The 20,319-nt window shown below is 47.1% G+C and overlaps 2 protein-coding genes across 2 annotated transcripts in view; both read right to left on the reverse strand.

The window, feature by feature from the left end:
- The window catches only part of csrnp2 (cysteine-serine-rich nuclear protein 2), a 6,964-nt gene extending 4,346 nt beyond the window's left edge, over nucleotides 1–2,618 (reverse strand). Inside the window, exons 1-2 of the mRNA XM_041241664.1 lie at nucleotides 2,258–2,618; nucleotides 169–335 (exon numbers count right to left, since the gene is read on the reverse strand). Of these exons, the coding sequence (XP_041097598.1) occupies nucleotides 169–328 (160 nt within the window). The 5' untranslated portion in view covers nucleotides 329–335; nucleotides 2,258–2,618. The remainder of the gene's footprint in view (nucleotides 1–168; nucleotides 336–2,257) is intronic.
- A 4,428-nt stretch (nucleotides 2,619–7,046) lies between these two features.
- tfcp2 (transcription factor CP2) lies at nucleotides 7,047–18,029 on the reverse strand. Its single transcript, XM_041241634.1, has 16 exons — nucleotides 17,323–18,029; nucleotides 15,853–16,004; nucleotides 15,091–15,167; nucleotides 14,649–14,754; nucleotides 14,307–14,413; nucleotides 13,809–13,961; nucleotides 13,039–13,149; nucleotides 12,437–12,525; nucleotides 12,081–12,132; nucleotides 10,454–10,495; nucleotides 9,945–10,038; nucleotides 9,734–9,824; nucleotides 9,320–9,423; nucleotides 9,022–9,164; nucleotides 8,200–8,251; nucleotides 7,047–7,883 (listed from the first exon to the last, which is right to left on the reverse strand). The coding sequence occupies exons 1-16, from the start codon at nucleotides 17,442–17,444 to the stop codon at nucleotides 7,846–7,848; spliced, it is 1,533 nt and encodes a 510-aa protein (XP_041097568.1). The 5' UTR covers nucleotides 17,445–18,029; the 3' UTR covers nucleotides 7,047–7,845.
- Between the last annotated feature and the right edge of the window lie 2,290 nt (nucleotides 18,030–20,319).

The raw sequence follows: 20,319 nt of genomic DNA on the forward strand, positions 1-20,319 counted from the left end.
GAGCAGGGAGGGGAGTGGAGTGGCGAGAGGGAGAGGTGAGGAGGGAGGAGAGAGGAGCAGGGAGGGGGAGCAGGGAGAGGTGAGAAGAGCGAGGAGAAGGAGCAGGGAGGGGAGTGGAGTGGCGAGAGGGAGAGGTGAGGAGGGAGAAGTGTAAGCTGGCAGACTCACGAGTGAACTGCGCGCTGCAGGGCAGGTTGACGCTGTCGCAGCTGTCCGCGCTCTCGCTGCTCGACACCTCATCATCGGAGCCCTTGGGGGAGGAGTAGGGAGACTCGCTGTCCACCTCCTCAAACCTGCGCTTGAGCCCCGCGCAGCCCAGCACCGCCATCGGCCACCTGAGAGAGGAGACAGCATGACCAACATCTCCTGGAAGGTGGCTTCGTCTCGTTCGTGCTCACTCTCCCCTATCCCTCTTTTCTAATCAGACGTGCTGATGCCATGGAAACCGAGGGGCAACACTTTACCCAGCGCTCCTGCAACAGCTGTGCCAGTCACACAGCGAGGAACGCGGCACTCACTCACATGCAACGGCAAAGCAGGGAGGGACTCCCACTGCACAGCGGTTTGATCCATGCCAGGTTTTACTGGGTTTAATAAGACAAGCCTGAGCTTGTTCCCTCTACACTGCGGATAATGAAGCTCGTAGCAAAACCTGGAACAGGTGAAACTGCTCTGCAACAGGAGTTCCGTTTCCAAGCCTGGGATTCAGAACATCAAAACCACGCGACAGACTGAAGCCAGATAAACGCTAAGCTGGGAAAGCCAGCCGTCAAGGTCAAAGATATTTAATTAAAAAAAAAAAAAAAAAAAAAACTTGATTGAGCCCAAATGCCCTCCTCCAGCTTCTCAAGACCCCTCAGGAACCAGGATCCAAGCAGAGCCAGGGCCCGGGATGAGGTCGATGGCTAACGTCATTGCCCTGCGTCAGTCAGTCAGTCCGCTTGTATCATGCTGGTCTGATCCATGTTACTGCTCTCTCCGAGAAGCCTTCTCCTATTTGCTGAATCAGCCCGTCATGCATTGCTGTTGTATTTGCTAAGGATCAGAGCTCAGGGACTGGGAGGGAGGCTGGCTGGCCTAATGGTTACAGCCGAGCGACCGGGAGGGAGGGAGGGAGGGAGGGAGGGAAGGCAGCAGTGTGACCATTGCATCCGAGATCTAAGCAGGTCACAATCCTGGAGGAGGCACCGACCAGGCCCGACCCGATTGGGAAGAGACCGGCTGGCGTGGATTTGCATCAGAAACGCCGAACGCAGTGGAGACTGATCAATGGAAAGCTTGCTCTTTTAAAAAGGCAGGACAGCGAAACAGCGAGGGCACGTTACGCAGTTCGGATCTGTTTGTGACGGAGAGTGAAATGGCAAAATCACAAAACACGGGTGTGTGGGAGTGCGTTTTACATCCATGTACAGTAAATATAGATCCATACAAACCACACAGACGTATCCACATACATGGCACATACCAGACAGCACAAGCTGCGGAGCAACTCAGTATTAACTCAGTCTTTGCCCCCCTCCTGATCGCCGAGCGACAGCTATTTTTTCCCCTCGGTTTCTTTGTGTGCATTGGTACAGTATAAAGTGTTCTGCAGGTCTGCTGAAGTGACCTGCATGTCTGTTTGCAGCTCTAGCAGCCGGGATACTGAAACAGACACAGACGCACAGAGACACAGAGAACAGGCTTCTTTCTGTATTTATTGGAATTTCTTCACATCAGTTGCCTCTGTCTTCAATTCATACGAACAGAAAACAGGTTGTATAGAAACCAGCAGAGAACTGGACACACCTGAATAAAATGATATGTATACTGAGCACAATCACACACACTATCATACATACATTATATATACATATACATACACACGTATATATATATATATATATATAATGACTGATGCAGCTGCATGATGCATGAATAGATATATAATGTACATAATAGCCCTATTTACTCCTACTTATAAATGCGCTGCATCTCCTAGATCGTCTAAAAAATGCATCAAATACATCGCAGACAATGCAACACCGGCACTTATGCACGCACATTATATATATATATATATATATATATACACACACACACACAATAGATAAATGAGGATTTTTTGTTGTTGTTGTTCTGGTGTGTCGTGAGAGCTAACAAACCTCACAGCTGCCTGGCGCCGCTGCCCCATCTATGCCCGGGCAGCATTTGCACAGCAATTACACAAACCCACTCTCAGCGTTACAACTGCAAAAGGGGAATCGGTGCTGCTTACCCGACTCGGCGGCTGTGCGATCCGTTCCGTCCCGCGTCGCTCGCGTTGCTCGGTTTAGTTCCAGCGCTGGCTTGTGTTGCTGCTGATTTCTGTTTTCTGAGAATGGCGTTACTAACAGGGCGAGTCCTACAGATGTGAGACGCTTTGCACGCATGTATACATATATATATATATATATAGAGAGAGAGAGAGGAATGTATATATTAGCTGGTCTTTTGATTAAAATATAGTTATAAAGTGCAGTACTGTAAACGTCAAGCAAAATACAAGAAAAAACTAAATTAAATACACGATTAAAACACCACGTTGTATGATTCAATTATTTTTAATAACACTAATGATGACAATAATAATAATAATAATAATAATAATAATAATAATAATAATAATAATAATAATAATAATAATAATCTGGGGCAAACCGGAGAGAGATAGGGGTGGGTGGGGTGTATATATATATATATATTTACTGGTTTACAGAAAAAGCTAAGAAGTGCAACGAATCCTTGATTTCAGTCCGATATCTTTGACGTTCCTGAGAAAATGAAAAATCCTCCGGGTCGGTTCCGTAGGTACTGGGATTCTTGAGTTGAGATGTATGTATGTATGTATATATATATATTTTTTTTTCTCCACGCCACGTCCACTTGGAATAATTCGTTTTTTTTTATATATATATATATATTTAGTTACAAAACACACACACACACAAATGAAACGATGACCCAATCGAGCGCTGTAGTAGACTGGACCGGACCGGCACCCCGTCTCCCTCCAGCTGCCCCGGCGTTACTAATGTAACAATAAGGGCTGGAATGTTACACAGCCATTTATACCCCCCTCCCCCGATGACGTTGCGGGTATCGAGAACCAGCTGGCTCCTCGGGGGGGATGCTGGGAACTGTAGTTCCACCAGGCGCACACGACGCCTACAAATCGTACTTGAAGTTTTTATATCAAGTAATAGCTTGGTACTGTACAGAAGCAGATATTCGAGTTACCAGAGAAGCGTTTTACTGACCTACTTGCGTTGCTCTGAACTGTTAAAATAACGGGGGGACCACAAGAGAAGGAAAAGCAAAAACTACAATTCCCGGGACAACCCCCCCCTTATTGACCGGAGCTTTGTGTTTCCTGTGCAATCCGCTTGCTTCCAAAAACTAACGAAAAATACAAAATAAAATGTTAAAAAAAAAAAATAATAATAACACGTCTTTACCGTGGGGGATACGATTTATTTTTTATAAACCCTTAAAAATTAAAACTGTGTAATAAATAAATAAGATCTATAATATGTGTAATGGGGGTTCATAACCACATATGTCAGAAAAGTTTGTTTCCGGGGGAATACCAACGGCAGTAATGTTTGATAATTTTTAACCCACTTTTTCCACGTTTGTGGGTCAAAACTGAATATGCGTGGCACTGTCGCCATGGAAACCTCTGTGTGTTTATGCGTGTGCGTGTGCGTGTGCGTGTGTGTGTGTATATATATATATATATATATATATATATCTATATATATATATATATATATATAATATATATATATATATATATCTTCCATATTCCTGTATACCAGTTTAAAATACATGACAGAATCCACACGACAAAACCAGGACTCCTAAAGGTTACAAGAGCTGCAGCTGACTCCGCGCTTTCCAGTCCCTCAATCGAGGGGGAATCTCCCACTCCCTGACCCCTCCGCTCACACCCTCGCCCCCTCTTCAACACTGGATAACCCCGCGGTGCCATCTGCACCTTTACGCGTTACAATCGCGCCTGTGTGTGTGTGTGTGTGTGTGTGTGTGTGTGTGTGTGTGTGTGTGTGTGTGTGTGTGTGTGTGTGTGTGTGTGTGTGTCAGAGTATCTATACACTGCAACTCAACCATGCAGTTCGGTAACCTCGACTCTAAAGTCAATTCAGTACTGCTAGCTGTACTTCCACTATTAACAAACCAATCAATCGATCAATCAATACATTTGTATATCCCCTTATTGAATGCGATAAGCGTTTAAAAAAAGGTTCCATCTGAGCCAAAATCTATATATTCAGTTTTATTAATAATAACAATAATAATAATGCAATCTGGTTTGAGCGGTCTGGATTAGACCTTGTATTTAATTTCTTTATTTTAGAAAGTTTTTACAATACAGAAAAGCACACGGGACACAGGGTTGACGCGCCTCCTCAGTCACATGCAAACACTAAAAAAAACAAACCTCTCCCTGTCCTCCTAAACCGAGCGATGCAGAGCGACCACAGTAAAGACAACACTATACCGGCTTTTGATTGATATTGAGCGTTCATACGCGTCTTGCTTTTGTTAGCAAGCTCTAACTGCTTTCCATTACACGCTTATATATATATGTATATACAGTGAGTAAGTGTTGCATTGGCCAGGCTGACTGTGCAATTCTCCTGAGAAACCCACTCTGCCTAACCAACCTTTACATGCAAACAAGTCAGCTGTGACTGGAGCTGACATGCTTGACCTTGACCCCGACATGGTCCAGTCACTATGACTGAAGCTCTTAATCACCTAATCAGGGAGACAGTTGATTGGACGCTGGCTATGGAGTGACTTTTGAATAAAAGCAATAAAGAAAATTACAGATTTAAAAAAAAAAAAAAAGCCACTTCTGTCAAAAGAGCAGCGCCTTCCTGCGATCGGCATGCTGCAGGCTGGACTGGGGCAGCCCGCCGTGGCTCGCCGTCTTGGGCGCTCGCAGCCAGCGGTTTCAAACCTGGCGAGACGGTGCAACCAGACCCACTCTGTCAATGACAGGCCGCCAACCGGGAGACCAAGAGTCACAACACCTGCCCGAGAGCGACAGATCATTCTGCAGCGTCTTCATGATGTCAGCTGTTAATCAGCACAATAAAAAGCCACAGCGTTGTCATTTTTCAATCACATCTTGAGCATTTTATACAGATATAAGTGATGTAATGCAACAGTTACGTTTATTACAATTAACTATGATGGGCTACTGTCCCCACCCCGCCCCGCCCCTGCTGGCTTGTGGAGAAAATGTATTTAAAACAGCCACATGAGTGCATGAGATATAAAAAAGCACAGTCAGTCTGAATACAACGACAAGACTCTGCTGCTGCAGCCCTCTGACTTTATTTTATGCCTTCCTGGGTTTTTGGGGGCCCCAGCCACCACTGCTATACACATAATATAAAAAAGTTATTAAAATCAGCTCAGAGCAGTTGTAAAGCTAGATTCCCAAAGCTATATTTACTCCAAATCATCCCACACATAATAACAAAGTTCAGACCAGACAACAACTCCATCATTTCCATTCTGGAATCGGAAGCAGGCCTCAGGCATTTTTCATGTCTCACATTTTTTTTTAAATTTTTAATTACTGTGTTTTGTTGGGTTCCCCCCCCCCTTTCCTGAAAAAAAATAAATAAAAGAAATTGCTCTCAATATAATTTGCCAGAAATAGCTTTGAGAATCTATCCCCATTGTGAGTACATGCAAATCCTGTTCAAGAAAATAAAAACATTTAAAGAAAAAGAACAATCACAGACACAATATATAATAACGGAGGCACAAGGCGCGCGCGGAGAAGGCAGAGAATCCCACTGCCTGCAGAGTTCAAGGACCAGTCCAATGCACCCAGCTTCACACCAGGGTGTCCAGGGTGGCCAATAAAATCTTTGTGCACAACGTTTAGTTTGAGTGTCGGGACTCGCTAGGAGCAGGAGCTGTGGATCTCTCTCCCAAGGCTGCTGAAGAAGCCGCTGTGCATGGTAAGCTGGCAGGAGTTGAGGGTAAGCCTGGCCACGGCAGTGCCACACGCCTCGCTACAGCTCCGGGCCCAGCTAGGGACACCTCCTGTGCGTAATCCTGGGAAAACAGCTAGAGGTGGATGCAGAAATATACTTAATTTTTTTTTTTTTTTTTAAAGAAACTTAAACAAAATGTTTCGACTAGAAGACTTTCTCAGTGTTTTAATGAAGCCACTGAGCAAGACTTGCTCCGTGTGTATTAATAAAACTGACAGGGCTGGGGGTCAATTCCTTCTGGAAGGAGCTGGAATTGATTAAAAGGCAATGCGAACTGGAAATTCATTTATAAAAGGGAGGGGCCCGCAACGAGCCACGTTGTGTGTTTGGCCTCGTATCTCAACGCAACGGAAACGGTACTCGACGCTTACAACACGCCACTTAAAATAACAGATCACCATTCAATCCACACACAGCGAATCTTGCTTTCTGAAGATCTGATGATATGTAGGGAGAAAAAAAACAAAATAAAAAAAAAACACTTCTAGATGAAACGGTTGCCGTTGAATTTTACACAACCTTCTTTCAGTATGTCTTCGTTCACCAGCTCCGGTCCAAACCGCGGGGCAATGCTTGCGTAGAATCCCATCCGGACTCTAGACTCGCCAGGTTTTACAACCCGCTCACCCAGCTGCTTAGTGAGACAACCCAATACAGCACAGGCGCAGTGTGTAATACTGCACCCCGGCTGCAGGGGGAGCACTCTGCCAGGTGTATGTCCTCTCACCCCTGGTCCAGGTCAACAACACTACATATATTTTTCAGCTTATTTACATTTCACTAGTGAGCACTCGGACAGAAAGACAGATAGAGCTTTTTGGTAGTATTCTGTGTGCACCACTGTAGAAGTTCATATCAAACACATAATGCCCATGCACCTCCTTACATCAGAGCGCCAACCGAACCCGAGGGGGGGGCAGGCTGTAGTCCACAGAAAAAAAAATACATCAAAAAAATGTTCAGTTGAGGATTGGGTGGGGGGGACAAAACCCCAGTCCCCCAGTCCACCTCTCCCTTCGCTGCTGCAAGCCGCAGTGCTGTCTGTCTGCACTGGCAAGCCCTCCTGTTTGATAACCCTAATAAAATTACACAAGCAGGCAGGATTACTTTTTTTCACACAAGTTTTTTTCTTTGTAATCCCATAAAAGTTTTTTTGCACGTCACGATTTGTAAATACCAGTCTCTGTGGCCCGTACCAACGTGGAAAACATTTAAAAACAAAAACACACACACACACACAAAGATAAAGAAACCTTGAATGGAGTTCTTCCTCTTGGTTCTATTGCAATTCATTTAGTTTTTTTTTTCTTTCTTCAGTCCAAATATGCAACACGCTGCTCCTGCCGAACCAACACAGAACAGTGTCCGAGTCTCTCTCGGTCCAGGCAGCCAGGGGTTAAATCGTCCAGACTGTGCTGCTCCCCCCAGACTGGTTGATTTCTGCTCTCCTGTGGCAGGAGCGCTGCATTAAAATGCCCATGTCTGTCTTTAATTGGTCGCTCGAAACTGCAGTCTTGCAGGGGTGGGTCAAAACAGAAAGTTTACTTGGAGGGGAGGCGGTGGTAGGAGAGAAGGCACCCAGCTCTAACCTTAAAACAAACCGCTCTCGCCCCCTGCTGGTGACATCCATACACTACGCGACACAATGAGAGTCAAGCCGGGCTGTGTCAGGGAATTTTTTTTGTACAGAAAGGCATGCATTTGCTGAAGGGCTGTAGGGGGGCTGAATGGAGGTGGGAGGGGCATGGTGGACGCTTTAAAGCTCGGCTCCCATTGGCCAGGTTCCTCACTTCAGGATTATATGGTAGCTGTCACTGGTTTCTGCTGTGGGCAAAATTAAATAAACAAATGAACACAGACAATTTTATTTTTTTAAAATACAAATTTGAAAATGCATAGCGGTTCATTCCTGTTTTTCCTACGAGTTTAACACACCTGAGCTTGTTAGCTTGACACTGTGCCTGATCAAGCTGGCAGTAAAACCTGGACTGGGTGAAGCTGCTGTGCAATAGGAGTCCTATTACCATCCCTGGTATAAGTCTCCCAGTACCTCACCTGGTCACTACCCCACTTTCAATTTGTGAAGTTTCTCTTAGCATTTCTAGATTCAGCACAGCATTTATCAAGTTCAGTTTCTTACCTTTCATGGTGTCCAGAATGAAGCAGGACTCGTCCTGGAAATTAAGCAGCATCTGCAAAAGAAAGACACGTGAACAGAAGAGACACACACCAAGTGCCGTTGTCCTCATCGGAGGACAGGCTGCCTTGTCATTTTTTTGGAGCGTTTTCTATCTGGCATCTCCACCTGTTATTTTAATTCTCTCTCTAACTATATTGTTATGATAACTTGCTCTTTGTTGTGTTAACGGCAGAAGTCTAAAAGTCACTCTTAATTCTTCACATACAGCCCTTCAGATGTTTTTATAGCTGGTGTGAGATTTCACTGCTCCGATTCTGGGCACGCCTGACCTCGACTGTCCTCAGAATAGGACGCTGGGAATATGTACTGTAAATAAGCCTGTCATTTTACACTTCTGAAAGCCTGACATTTTTGTAACATGGCAGCATTTTGCCTCAAAGGGCCAGTGGGGCTGTATCTTGAGCTACAGATTCACAGAATCCTCACAAACCCAAGCAGCTGCTGTTTCTTCACTTGTTTTACTTGCAATAGTAAAAGTTAGCCCAGTCAACACCAACGACCCTCGCGTCGGTACTCGATTCCTGTGTGACCCCGAGCGAGTCACTGAACCTCCTTGTGCTGCGTCTTTGGGGTGAGACGTTGTTGTAAGTGACTCTGCAGCTGATGCACAGCTCACACACCCTAGTCTCCTATCTTGTAAAGCTCTTTGAGATGGTGGTCCACTATGAAAGGCACTATATAAAAGATTATTATTATTAATCTCCGTTGGGGCGGCTGCCCGTTCCGGGGGGTTCAGAGAGTAAGCGAGGGTCCGCCTCTCACCTCGTCACAGACCAGCACGTGGATCCCCGTGGGACCCTGCTTGTAGATCTGGCTGATCTGCTGAGGGGAGATGCTGAAAAGCTGGGCGATCTTCTCAGTGAGCTCCAGTGCCGTCAGCTCCTCCAGGTAGATGGCGTGATACACTGAGGGGGGCGGGAGAGGGAGATGTTATACTGCTGCTAGGCACGAAACGGGTCGACAGCATCGGCACACTGATCAGGAGTCTGCGGTTGAATGTGTTCCTCACGTGCTCCTGGCAGTGAGCCCCGCGCCCCTGACCGCTCCCCGAGAGGCTCACCGAAGAAGGTGCCCCCGGGCGCGTCTCCGTTCTCGTGTTTCTGCTGCTCGCGGGTCTGCTGGGACTCCTGGCACACATAGATAGTGAGTCTGGGACGAACCACCCTGCAGAGACACGACAGCCAGCTTTAATAAGACACGCACACACAAAACACAGGCAGCTTTGACAAGAGCACACACTAAACACAGCCAGCTCACACCAGGGATGGAAAGAAGACTCCCGCTGCACAGCAGTCTGATCCATTTCTACTTTTACTACAAGGTCAATAAGACTGTACCACAGTGGCTAGTTTGTGGTAAAACCTGGAATGGGTGAAACTGCTATGCAATAGGAGTCTTATCTTTATCCCTACACACTCAGAGCTTCAACAAGCACGATACTAACTCAACGCGCACGAGACGGACGGAGACTCACCGGCCCTTCACAGCGTTGAACAGACGGATCCCATCGGCCGGTCCGCAGATCTGAATGACATCCTCGCGGGTCAGCTTCAGCAGGTCAGTCCCTGGGAGAGGATTATCCTGTTAATACTTACAGCAGAACCCACATCCTTACTGCACGGGGGAACCACCGGGGAGCCCCTACAGTGCCTCCGGACCCGGCCCGGCCCGGCCCGTCCGCTCACCTGAGAAGTTGTTGAAGAGCCGACAGAACGATGAGAAGCGATTCCGGAGCAGCCACTGCTGGGCTTCCTGCGGCGTCGCCGTGGGCAACAGGTTCTAAACATTCAGAGAGAAAAAAAACCCAAAAAAACACCCACCGCAATACAGCAAGAGTTCAGAGACCAGAGTCTGTCTCCAGTAATGACTACAGAGGCTTAGACCATTGCTAGCTCCTGACATTGAAGACGCCAAGACAAAAAAAAGGTTCCATGGCAAACGAAAAGGTTTGCCATTGAACTTAATTTCAGCGTTCTTACAAAAAGCATCCAGGCAGAGGTCACCCAAAAACTAGACAGCGACAGATACAGCTTCGCGGAACTCACAATGCAGATCATGGTTCAGGCTTTGAACTGTGTGGACCCCTGTGGGATTGTATTGGGATTTGCATTTTTCTTTTCTTTGGAGGGGAGAACCCCCCCCCCCCGACATTCACACGGCTTGCACCTTGAAATAAATAAAGCTTCATATCTACCTGGCTGCTTGGACACTCGCTTCTTAGGGTAGTGCAGGATAACTGCAAGACAGAATTGCTCTTCAATTTTACTAACCATTCCAGATGTACTCCTATTCCCAGTAACAGAAACACAGGCACACACAAGGCAAGGCTGTTTACCGGGGCTGGGGCCAATTCCCGTTTAACCCTTTAAGGACCGGGATCGTGTTTAACACGACCGCACTGAACCGGGCTTCCAGATCGTGGAAACAAGACAAAAACTTACAGGGCTACCGGCACTACAGGCTTGAAATACACATCAACGGACAGGTGAGGAACGCAGGGCAAAGGAATATCCACTAGAAGAAGTGTCCTGTGGGCATCAGGCAATTCGAGGGCATTTGCCAGGCACTCCCACCTTTCGCTTCCAGAGCTCGGCACCTCTCCGACATCAAGCCACCCTGCCCCTAACCCAATACCTAACCATTAAGAATCAGGACCCTTTCTAGAGGACATTCCTCCGAGCTGCAGCAGGGACCGACGTTCACTTCACGATTGTTTTTTTCCCCTCGTGACGTCACAGAGAGAAATTTAGCGTGTAAAAGGGGGGAGCCAGTTTACAGCAGCCCGGCAGAGACAAAAGCATTAGCAACACAGGAGCTCGGTTAGAGAGAATACAAAAAGGGGAAACACTGTAAACACGTATTCTATTAGAACATTTATTCGGCCTTGTGTGTTTTAATATATGTTTTTGCAACAGTTATAAATATATAGAAAACGAGTGGCTATAAGCAGATTTCATGAACTAAATGCTGAAGATCCCCCCCCCCATTACTGATAATGGAATGAATAACTTCTTTATTTATTTTGAAAAAAAAAAATTAGAGTAGTGTCTATTACTGCTTATTAAGACCCTGAGAAAAAACCGGAAGCAGAAGACAGATCGTGTCAAACAAATGTCTTATAATTTGCCCAAACATCAATACTCTTCAACAAAACTCTCTGGAAGTGTTGCAAAGCCCCTCGGGTCACAGAATAACACTGTTTCTGAAGTACTTTATAACGTTCCCCAGAGTGTGCTGAAGAACACCATTTGCAAGCTGCTCCTGTACAAAATTCATTTTTATGATTTTTCTTATAGGAAGCGAGTCAAATGCAGCCAAAAAACACTCCTGGGGGGGGGGGGGGGGGGGGGGGGGGCAGCCATCTGAAAAACGCTTGGTCCTGAAAGGGTTAATTCCACTTCCTTTTTCAAATTCCCAGCGAACCAGCTCTAGCGCACCATCGATCAAAAACTGCAAACCAGCAGCGCTCTGTCAAAACGAGCTTCTCACAGACGGAGACGGCAGATTACTTCAGTTGAAGGCGGAGCTGCCGGCCTCACAATTCAACCAATCACCATGTCTCAAATTCCAATTCCTTCGAATTCAGCCCCGGGCATATCGAGCAGGAGCCTGGCCACATTTCACAAAGGAAATCTATTTTCTTATCACAATTAGCATCGCAATAGAGCACAGCCTTGCCATGGGCATCAGTGCAATGCAGATTACATTTGATTCATTCATATATATTATATAGGTATATCTAGCACACCCATGCACAGTAGATTAGGAGTCGCTTCCTTTTAGATCAAGCCCGATGGGAACGCCACTCTGTGGATACTCACATCAGGGGTCTGTGCAGCAGCATGCTCAGGCTGGTGAGTTGGGGAGCTGTTACTGAAACAGCAGAGAACACAAAACAACATCATTTATTTTATTTAGAGTGCCCAATTTTACCACCCCCCCCCCCCCAAAAGAGGGGTTTTCTCCCCAATTTAGTGCAATTACCCCCCCCCCCTGCAAATTAATTTGAGTAAACGTGCACAATGGGCTGTGTCATATGAATTAGTGCAAGACAGATGTTCTGTCTACAGGACACCTTCTTGGGCAGCTCTCCGTTAGAAAAAGTGATTTTTAAATAGAAATGATGTAAATCCTAGCCCCCCACCCACCCCCCACCCCCCCGCCAGCGCTCCCGTACCCCTCTGCCACTGTGAAGCTGGAGTGCGAGCTGGTGAAACTGGGAGCTGGAGAGTTGGACACATAGGAGACCTCGGGCCAGGGTGAGCACTGAGAATAGAAACACACACAGCACAGTTACTCTACTGCAGCCTGAACTGGAACCCGTTAACAAATAAAACAGCCACACCTATTAAAAACAATAAACAGTGCTGAATTAGGAAGAGCTATGTTCGTTTTATGACTGATTTTGTTTTTTATTGTGTTTGATGTTCGCTGTGGTGCTGTCAGACTCCTGCCAGTTTAAACATGAATTTGTTCCCAATGAATAAAATAAAAGGTTTTGATTGATTGACTGAAGAAATACGAAAAATAACCTAAAACCTCAACGATAAACATTCCGACTGAAAGATTCTCTGGGTCTTGAAAATATCAAAGATATTCTATCAAAAAGACTTTGAAAACTGTGTATCCTTTCCTGCCTTCACTCCCAGTCCAATACAACACATACACTTTGTCTAATCAAGCGCACAGTAAAACCATGACTGGATCACACTGCTGTGCACTGGGAGTGTGTGTCCGTCCCCCCGGAGGCCCCGGGGGCCCCTGCCCGCTGCCCCTCACCTCGGTCAGGATGGTGGTATCGTAGGAGGGCTGGTATTTCTCCTTCTCCTGTGGGGTCCTCTTTTCCATTTTCTCACGATCAGTCTTCTGCTTCCGGTCCGCTCCCTTGGGCTGCGAGGGGTGGAACGCGGGAAACGAAACAAAGAAAAAAAAAATCTCTCATCTTCCTCCATGCTTCTGATATGCATAGTTTTACTCTGGTTTGCCCTGTTTATTGACATGCTTTACCATACCTCTCTGCGTTTCACAGTGCTGGGACTGGATGAAAGTCAAGTTCAATACCCCCCCCCCGACCTTGAACACTTTGATCTGGCAGCTAGCGGAGTGCAGGTTTCCAGTATACCCCCCTCTACCCCCCTCACCTTGAACACTTTGATCTGGCAGCTAGCGGAGTGCAGGTTTCCAGTATACCCCCCTCTACCCCCCTCACCTTGAACACTTTGATCTGGCAGCTAGCGGAGTGCAGGTTTCCAGTATACCCCCCTCTACCCCCCTCACCTTGAACACTTTGATCTGGCAGCTAGCGGAGTGCAGGTTTCCAGTATACCCCCCTCTACCCCCCTCACCTTGAACACTTTGATCTGGCAGCTAGCGGAGTGCAGGTTTCCAGTATACCCCCCTCTACCCCCCTCACCTTGAACACTTTGATCTGGCAGCTAGCGGAGTGCAGGTTTCCAGTATACCCCCCTCTACCCCCCTCACCTTGAACACTTTGATCTGGCAGCTAGCGGAGTGCAGGTTTCCAGTATACCCCCCTCTACCCCCCTCACCTTGAACACTTTGATCTGGCAGCTAGCGGAGTGCAGGTGCTCGGTGTACTCCCCGTTCTCGTTCTCTTTGAAGGTGTCGATCTGCACGCGGAAGGGGACCCCCTTCTCCCCGCCGTGCTTGCGCATGGTGAACTCCGTGCTGATGCAGTGAACCTGGACAGGGAAGGGCCATCTCAACAACAAGCAGGCAGCTTTCCAGCAGAGCAGAACTGCAAGCGCTTCGCCAAGCAGACTGTTTTAGGGATGGACTCCTATTGCAGAGCGGATTCACTCCTTCCAGGTTTTACTACCAGCTTGGTTAGCTTGGACAGGTAACAAGCTCCAGTGTGTCTTAAACACAGTAAAACCAGGAATGGATCAACTTGCTGTGCAACAGGAGACTTATTTCCCCCCTCATCTTTGCGAGTACTAACCAATGGCAATGGACTTCGGTCTTGAGTTTTTGCTTTATAAAAGAATCGCTCCGATGTGCCCCCGTGTCCCTCCCCGGCGCTGTACCTGAATGAAGACAGAGGTCCTTTTGGACAGGTCCCACAGGAACTCCACAGTGTTGAGCTGAGTCGGGTTCGCTCGCGGGTCGATCATTCCCACCGACATCGGGATGTCTTCCATGGCGGGGGAAAAAAAGAAAATATAAACCTGTGTGTGCGAGGGGGGGTAGTCCTAAAGACAGCGTGCCGTTGCAGATAACGTTAAATGCAGGAGATGCATTCCCAGCTTGTGCACTGACCCTGCCAAGGAGCGCGTCAAGGACAGAGCTGGAGTCGCAGCACCCCATTCTACCTCCCCCACCCCCCCCCGGATTCCCGGGTCCAGCTCAGGCCCAGTCATGCAGCTCACCCAGGTCCAGGATCCGGTCGCCGGGTCGGTTCCACCTCCAGCCCTCCAGCTGCTGGTGCTCTGTGTACTGCAGCCGCCGGTCATGAAACACCACACGGATAATACTCTTGAGAGAGAGACAGAGAGAGAGAAAGTCATATACACAGCATTGCAAACATCACACAGACACCATGCAGGTAATACCGAGGGGAGACAGAGCTAGATAAATGATTAAGTAAATACACAAGTCTCACAAACACACACACAGAACTACCAAACAGATTATACACAGAGGGGAGAGGACGAAATACAGGGAACTACATCCTGAACTCCTCCCAGTACAAGAGAGAGAGCGCACTGCACGACAACGAGCTCTTGTCCGGTTTCCTCTGCCACGCCCTGACACACACTACTGCAGCCTCCAGCCCTGCCACTGGCGGGAGCTCTCTCCCCTCTCCCTCACCTTCACCATCTTCCCTGTGAGTTCAGGCAGTTCCCCCATCTTCCTGTTGTCCAGCATGCGGATCTCATAGGACTGCCCTGAAACAGCAGAGACACAGAATCAAACTGAGCCGTCCGTCAGTCAGTCAGTCAGTCAGTCCGTCAGTCACTGAGGAGGAACGCTGAGTGCTTTTACTGCGGGAAACTTTTAGAAGGGTTAGTGTTCCACCGTTTATGCTTCCCTGTGCTTCATCATACCTCTCTGTGCTTTACAATGCTTCCCTGTGCTTCATCATACCTCTCTGTGCTTTACAATGCTTCCCTGTGCTTTACCATACCTCCCTGTGCTTTACAATGATTCCCTGTGCTTTACCAGACCTCTCTGTGCTTTACAATGCTTCCCTGTGCTTTACCAGACCTCTCTGTGCTTTACAATGCTTCCCTGTGCTTTACCAGACCTCTCTGTGCTTTACAATGCTTCCCTGTGCTTTACCAGACCTCTCTGTGCTTTACAATGCTTCCCTGTGCTTTACCAGACCTCCCTGTGCTTTCCAATGCTTCCCTATGCTTTACCAGACCTCTCTGTGCTTTACAATGCTTCCCTGTGCTTTACCAGACCTCCCTGTGCTTTACAATGCTTCCCCGTGCTTTACCAGACCTCTCTGTGCTTTACAATGCTTCCCTGTGCTTTACCAGACCTCCCTGTGCTTTCCAATGCGCAACACTTCTAGAAGGGCAGACTCTTCAGTGCTCAGGGGGCAGGTTGCCGGGCGGGGGGGCTCACCTTGGTTCAGGTAGGTGAGGGTCTCATCGTGCAGCTTGATGGCGGGGGAGGTGGCGGCGCACAGCACGTACTGGAACGGCAGGATCTTGTTCTCTGTGTCGGGGGGGAGGTTCGACTCCTCCTGCTTGAAGATGGGCAGCGCAAGCACATCACTGCAGGGAGGAAAGGGAGGCAGAGTTACAGAGACACACAGACAGCAACATAGTGACAAGAGACACACAGGCAGAGCGACACACGGTGACACACAGACAGCGACACAGAGTGACATGCAGCTGGGTTAGAAATAAGGCTTTTGTTGCATAGCAGCTATCGATCCATCAATCTAGGAGTTTAACAAGACACACCAGAGCTTATTACCTGTACACACTGCAGCTAATCAAGCTCGCAGTAAACCCTGAAATGGTTTTAACTGCTACGCAACAGGAGTTTCATTTCCATGCCTGCTCAGACACTGCACCACACTGACAGAACGATAACGGAACATCCCCACAAGTCCCTAATCTCTCCATCTCAACCCTCGCTCCGCCCCCAAGAGTTCTGTAAACAGCCTCAGAGATCCAATCCTCTGGCAGAAGACAGTTTCCACTGCGTGTGCCAGAGCCGGGCTCCAGTGAAACACACGACCTGCAGAGAAACCCAAGCAAGCCCTCCTGTAGATGAGACGCCTCGTTGGGACACTGGCCTGGCAACGACACCCCCCCCCCAGTTTAAAAATCAGACACACCTGAGCTTGTTACCTACTTGTTGGCACACTGTGGCTAATCAAGCTCGTAGTAAAACCTGCACTGGGTGAAACTGCTGTGCAAGAGGAGTCTTCTTCCCATCCCTGGTTATAACTCTTCACAAGTACTTCGGAGTTACTGAACCATTCTTGCAAAAAAGCTTGAAGACGTTTTTTTTCTTTGAGGTCGTGACCCCACGTGTTTCAACACACACACACACAAGCAAATAAACATGCATTTCTATTTACCGCATAACATTAAAAACCTGTGCTGTCCTAACTGGAGAGTCACGCTGATTAGCAAGGCGTGTACTTACCTATATAAATTAAAGTGTTGTTTACGAAAAAGTTGACTACAGTATCAACTTACAGCTCAAAGTTCTGCCCATTGAATACAAGAGCGCCGACTTGGCTGCATGCTTACTGCTGCAATCACGACAGAATGCCGTCCATTCGTACCCATTACAAGGAAGGAAAGAGGACTCCCGCTGCGCAGCAGTCTGATCCATTCCTATATTTACTGCGAGCCGACCGAGAACGCACCTGAGCTGCTTACAGGTGCAAGCGCGCAGCAAAACCAGGAACGGGTGAAACAGCTATGCAATAGGAGTCTCATTCCCAATCACTATTAAAAAAATATCTATCTATAATTTGAATAATTGTATTTGTGGAACACACGTGTCCCTTGTGCCGTATAGGTTTGCATCCCAAGAGCCACACGCCCGGCGTTGTGTGCAGGTGTCCCGTACCTCATGCTGTATGCCCCGGCTCCGAGCTCCTGGCCTATACCGGAGAGACTTGCATCGAAGTCTTGCACCAGCCCCGACTCGATCACTTCGTCAGACAGGGGCAGTTTCAGAGCCCACGCCATCGATGCTGGGACCCGGGTTCAAACGAATCCGATCCAAAAAAGATGAACAGAAAAACGGTACCTAAACTAAACCCAAACCAATGATTTTTTATTAAAAACAAAAGCGAGGGTCGCCGTCAAGAATTACATTTCCAGATTACAAACACGCACAGCGCTTGCTAATGCTCCTGTCCGCGTATAATATAAAGAGAGGCTCCCAATAACACCTGGGCGCTCTTCGCGTGTCTTATCAAGATGATCCACACCCTGGATCTCTCTCCTGTCTCTCTCTCTCTCTCTTCTGTTTTAAATGTTGCAATCCGCGACGACAACAACAACAAACTTTCCAAGTCAAAAAACAAAAACAAACAAACAAACAAACACAGCGACTCGGTTTCTGCGTCTGGAGCGGCGATACACGGGCAGGTGTTGCCGTTTGAACAAAACTAATGAAATAAAAAGGCGCCGGACCCCTTTCTCAGCGTTAAAACAACGCGTTAGTGTCCAGAAAGCGCTCGGGAAACGCTGCAGAAAGTCTGATTTCTCTCCCGGCGGCTCCTTCCTTTCCCACCGCAAACTCTCGCCATGTTCCGCCGTCACCATGGGGGGAAGTGACTCTACCCGCGAAAGTGACGTCGCTGCCTCAGCCGCGCCCCGTTCCCCTGACAGGCGGGCCCGGGAGCCTATCGCAGGCTAGGGTTCGGGTTTGAGGTGTGCCAATCGCGTTCGGCCGAGCCCGTTGGGAGGCGGGGCGGGGAAGCCGAGCTGCGCTGCTGTGGTGACGCGCGCTTGCAGGCTTGCAGGGATCGTTTGCAAGCGAGTGAAATATTGCAATGCACGATGCATTGCGGAGGGGGAAAGACCAGACAGGGTGGGGCGATATTGGGCAATACCGGACCCTCCAATGGCGTAACCAGTATAGCCCCTGGGAAGGGTCCGGTATTTCTCAATAACGCACAGCTGTTACGAAAAAAAAAGTGGTTTAAATTATCTGTCTAGGTGAAAAAGCACTTCTGCCGGTACTTTGTATTTCCTGGTCATCTATTGATATGAATAAAAAAGGCAATTTTCTTATTTGTTATGCATGTGTTGTTTCTTTAATATATAAGCGATGCCCACTTTTGGCCAAGGGTGAACCCTTCAATTTTATTTTTCATTTGAGAAGTTGCGTAAAATGTCGCTCTAATGTCTCCTGACTGCAGAACGCTTTCACTGTGCTTTACACGGTGCTACGCCTTTGCGATGGGAAACTTACATAAGGGTTAAAAGCCATGTTTTTAAATATGCGTTACCGTACCCCTCCGTGCTTTACAATGCTAGCTCCGCTTCCCTGTGCTTTCCTACACGTTGCTGAGGTTTTACAATGGGGCACGTTTTTAAGAATGCTTGTTTGCTGTTATTCATTGAAATCCCACGGATCGCTCACCGTGATAGCTCCGGGCCCATTTCCGACCACGCTTACTTTACAAGCGCACCATCCGTGCTGAACACATTTTCACGCAGGCTCTGTTGCAGTTTTGTGTTCACGTTTATTGCCGTTTCTCGTTTCAGTAGACAACTGTGTCAAAAAAAAAAAAAAAAATTGTGCCCGGATGCTGCAACGTTAGCAAGATAAAATACAAGCAGGAATGCAGGTCTGTGTGCGCGTCAGATCACTTATAAAAGTTTACCACGGTGTTTACGCGCTTTCCCCATGCTTTCAGCCCCTGGCTATGCTATGCATTTACCAAAGTTTACCCTGGTTTGACAAGAATATGAATATGCATGACATGTTTAGCGTACCTCGCTATTCTTTGCAATACTTACTCTCGTGTGCACATTTATTAGAACACCCCTCGCTTCTGTTTTGAGTTCTTGTGCATATGGAAATTAAACGCGTATAATTGAACATCTTGAAAAAATTGTCAACATAGGCAAATTCGCGATTGTCTAATTGAGATGCACGCATGCAGTTCATTTAGAATAGGACGAGAAAGGGAACGCAGAGCCACACACGGTAAAACGCAGGAGACTTTTTAGAAGTTGTTTAAGACGCCTGATTAAAGCGCAAAGCGGTCTGGCATTTTCACACACGATTGCCTATTGTTTTTACTGATTACTGAGGGGAAATTGAAATTCTCCCACCCTTTCGTGCAGGTCGGTATACAAAGGATAGAAATGTCCAATCTGGAGGCGTTCTAATAACACTGTACCTGTGCTTTATTCCGCTTTGCTGTGCTTTTTACTGTGGGAAACGTTTATAAGCGATGCAGAGGGCTGTATTTTGAGCGCTTTGTTCTTTTCATGAGTTACGAGTTAGGATTCAATTAAAAACACAGCTCTTCATATTCATAGTCTCTCTTTTTTTTTTGTTCCTGGGTGTAAGTGTTATTTCCTAATTGCTTATGCCTCAAAAGTATAGAAAATGGCTATTATTCCCCACAAACTTTGCTTTTGTGACCAGGACAGTGATATTTCAAAATATCACTATTTTCAATGGGAAAACGGGCAAATGTGTGTCTTTTCGTTCACATAAAGTCAGAAAAAAACAACATATGAATCCAAATACAGTATAATCGTAAATCTCGAAAAACTACTCACTTCTAACTTTTGTAGTCGTTTTTGTATTACTTTAGTATAAATACATGTTAATTTGGATTCATATGTTGTTTTTTTCTGACTTTATGTGAACGAAAAGACACACATTTGCCCGTTTTCCCATTGGAAATAGTGATATTTTGAAATATCACTGTCCTGGTCACAAAAGCAAAGTCTGTGGGGAATAATAGCCATTTTCTATACTTCTGAGGCATAAGCAATTAGGAAATAACACTTACTACCCAGGAACAAAAATTGTGTTACACAGTGTGATGGATCTCACCCCCAGTGTTTTACATACAGGGCTAGACAATATTAG

Source organism: Polyodon spathula, unplaced genomic scaffold (assembly GCF_017654505.1).
Source record: "Polyodon spathula isolate WHYD16114869_AA unplaced genomic scaffold, ASM1765450v1 scaffolds_806, whole genome shotgun sequence".
Classification (NCBI taxonomy): domain Eukaryota; kingdom Metazoa; phylum Chordata; class Actinopteri; order Acipenseriformes; family Polyodontidae; genus Polyodon; species Polyodon spathula.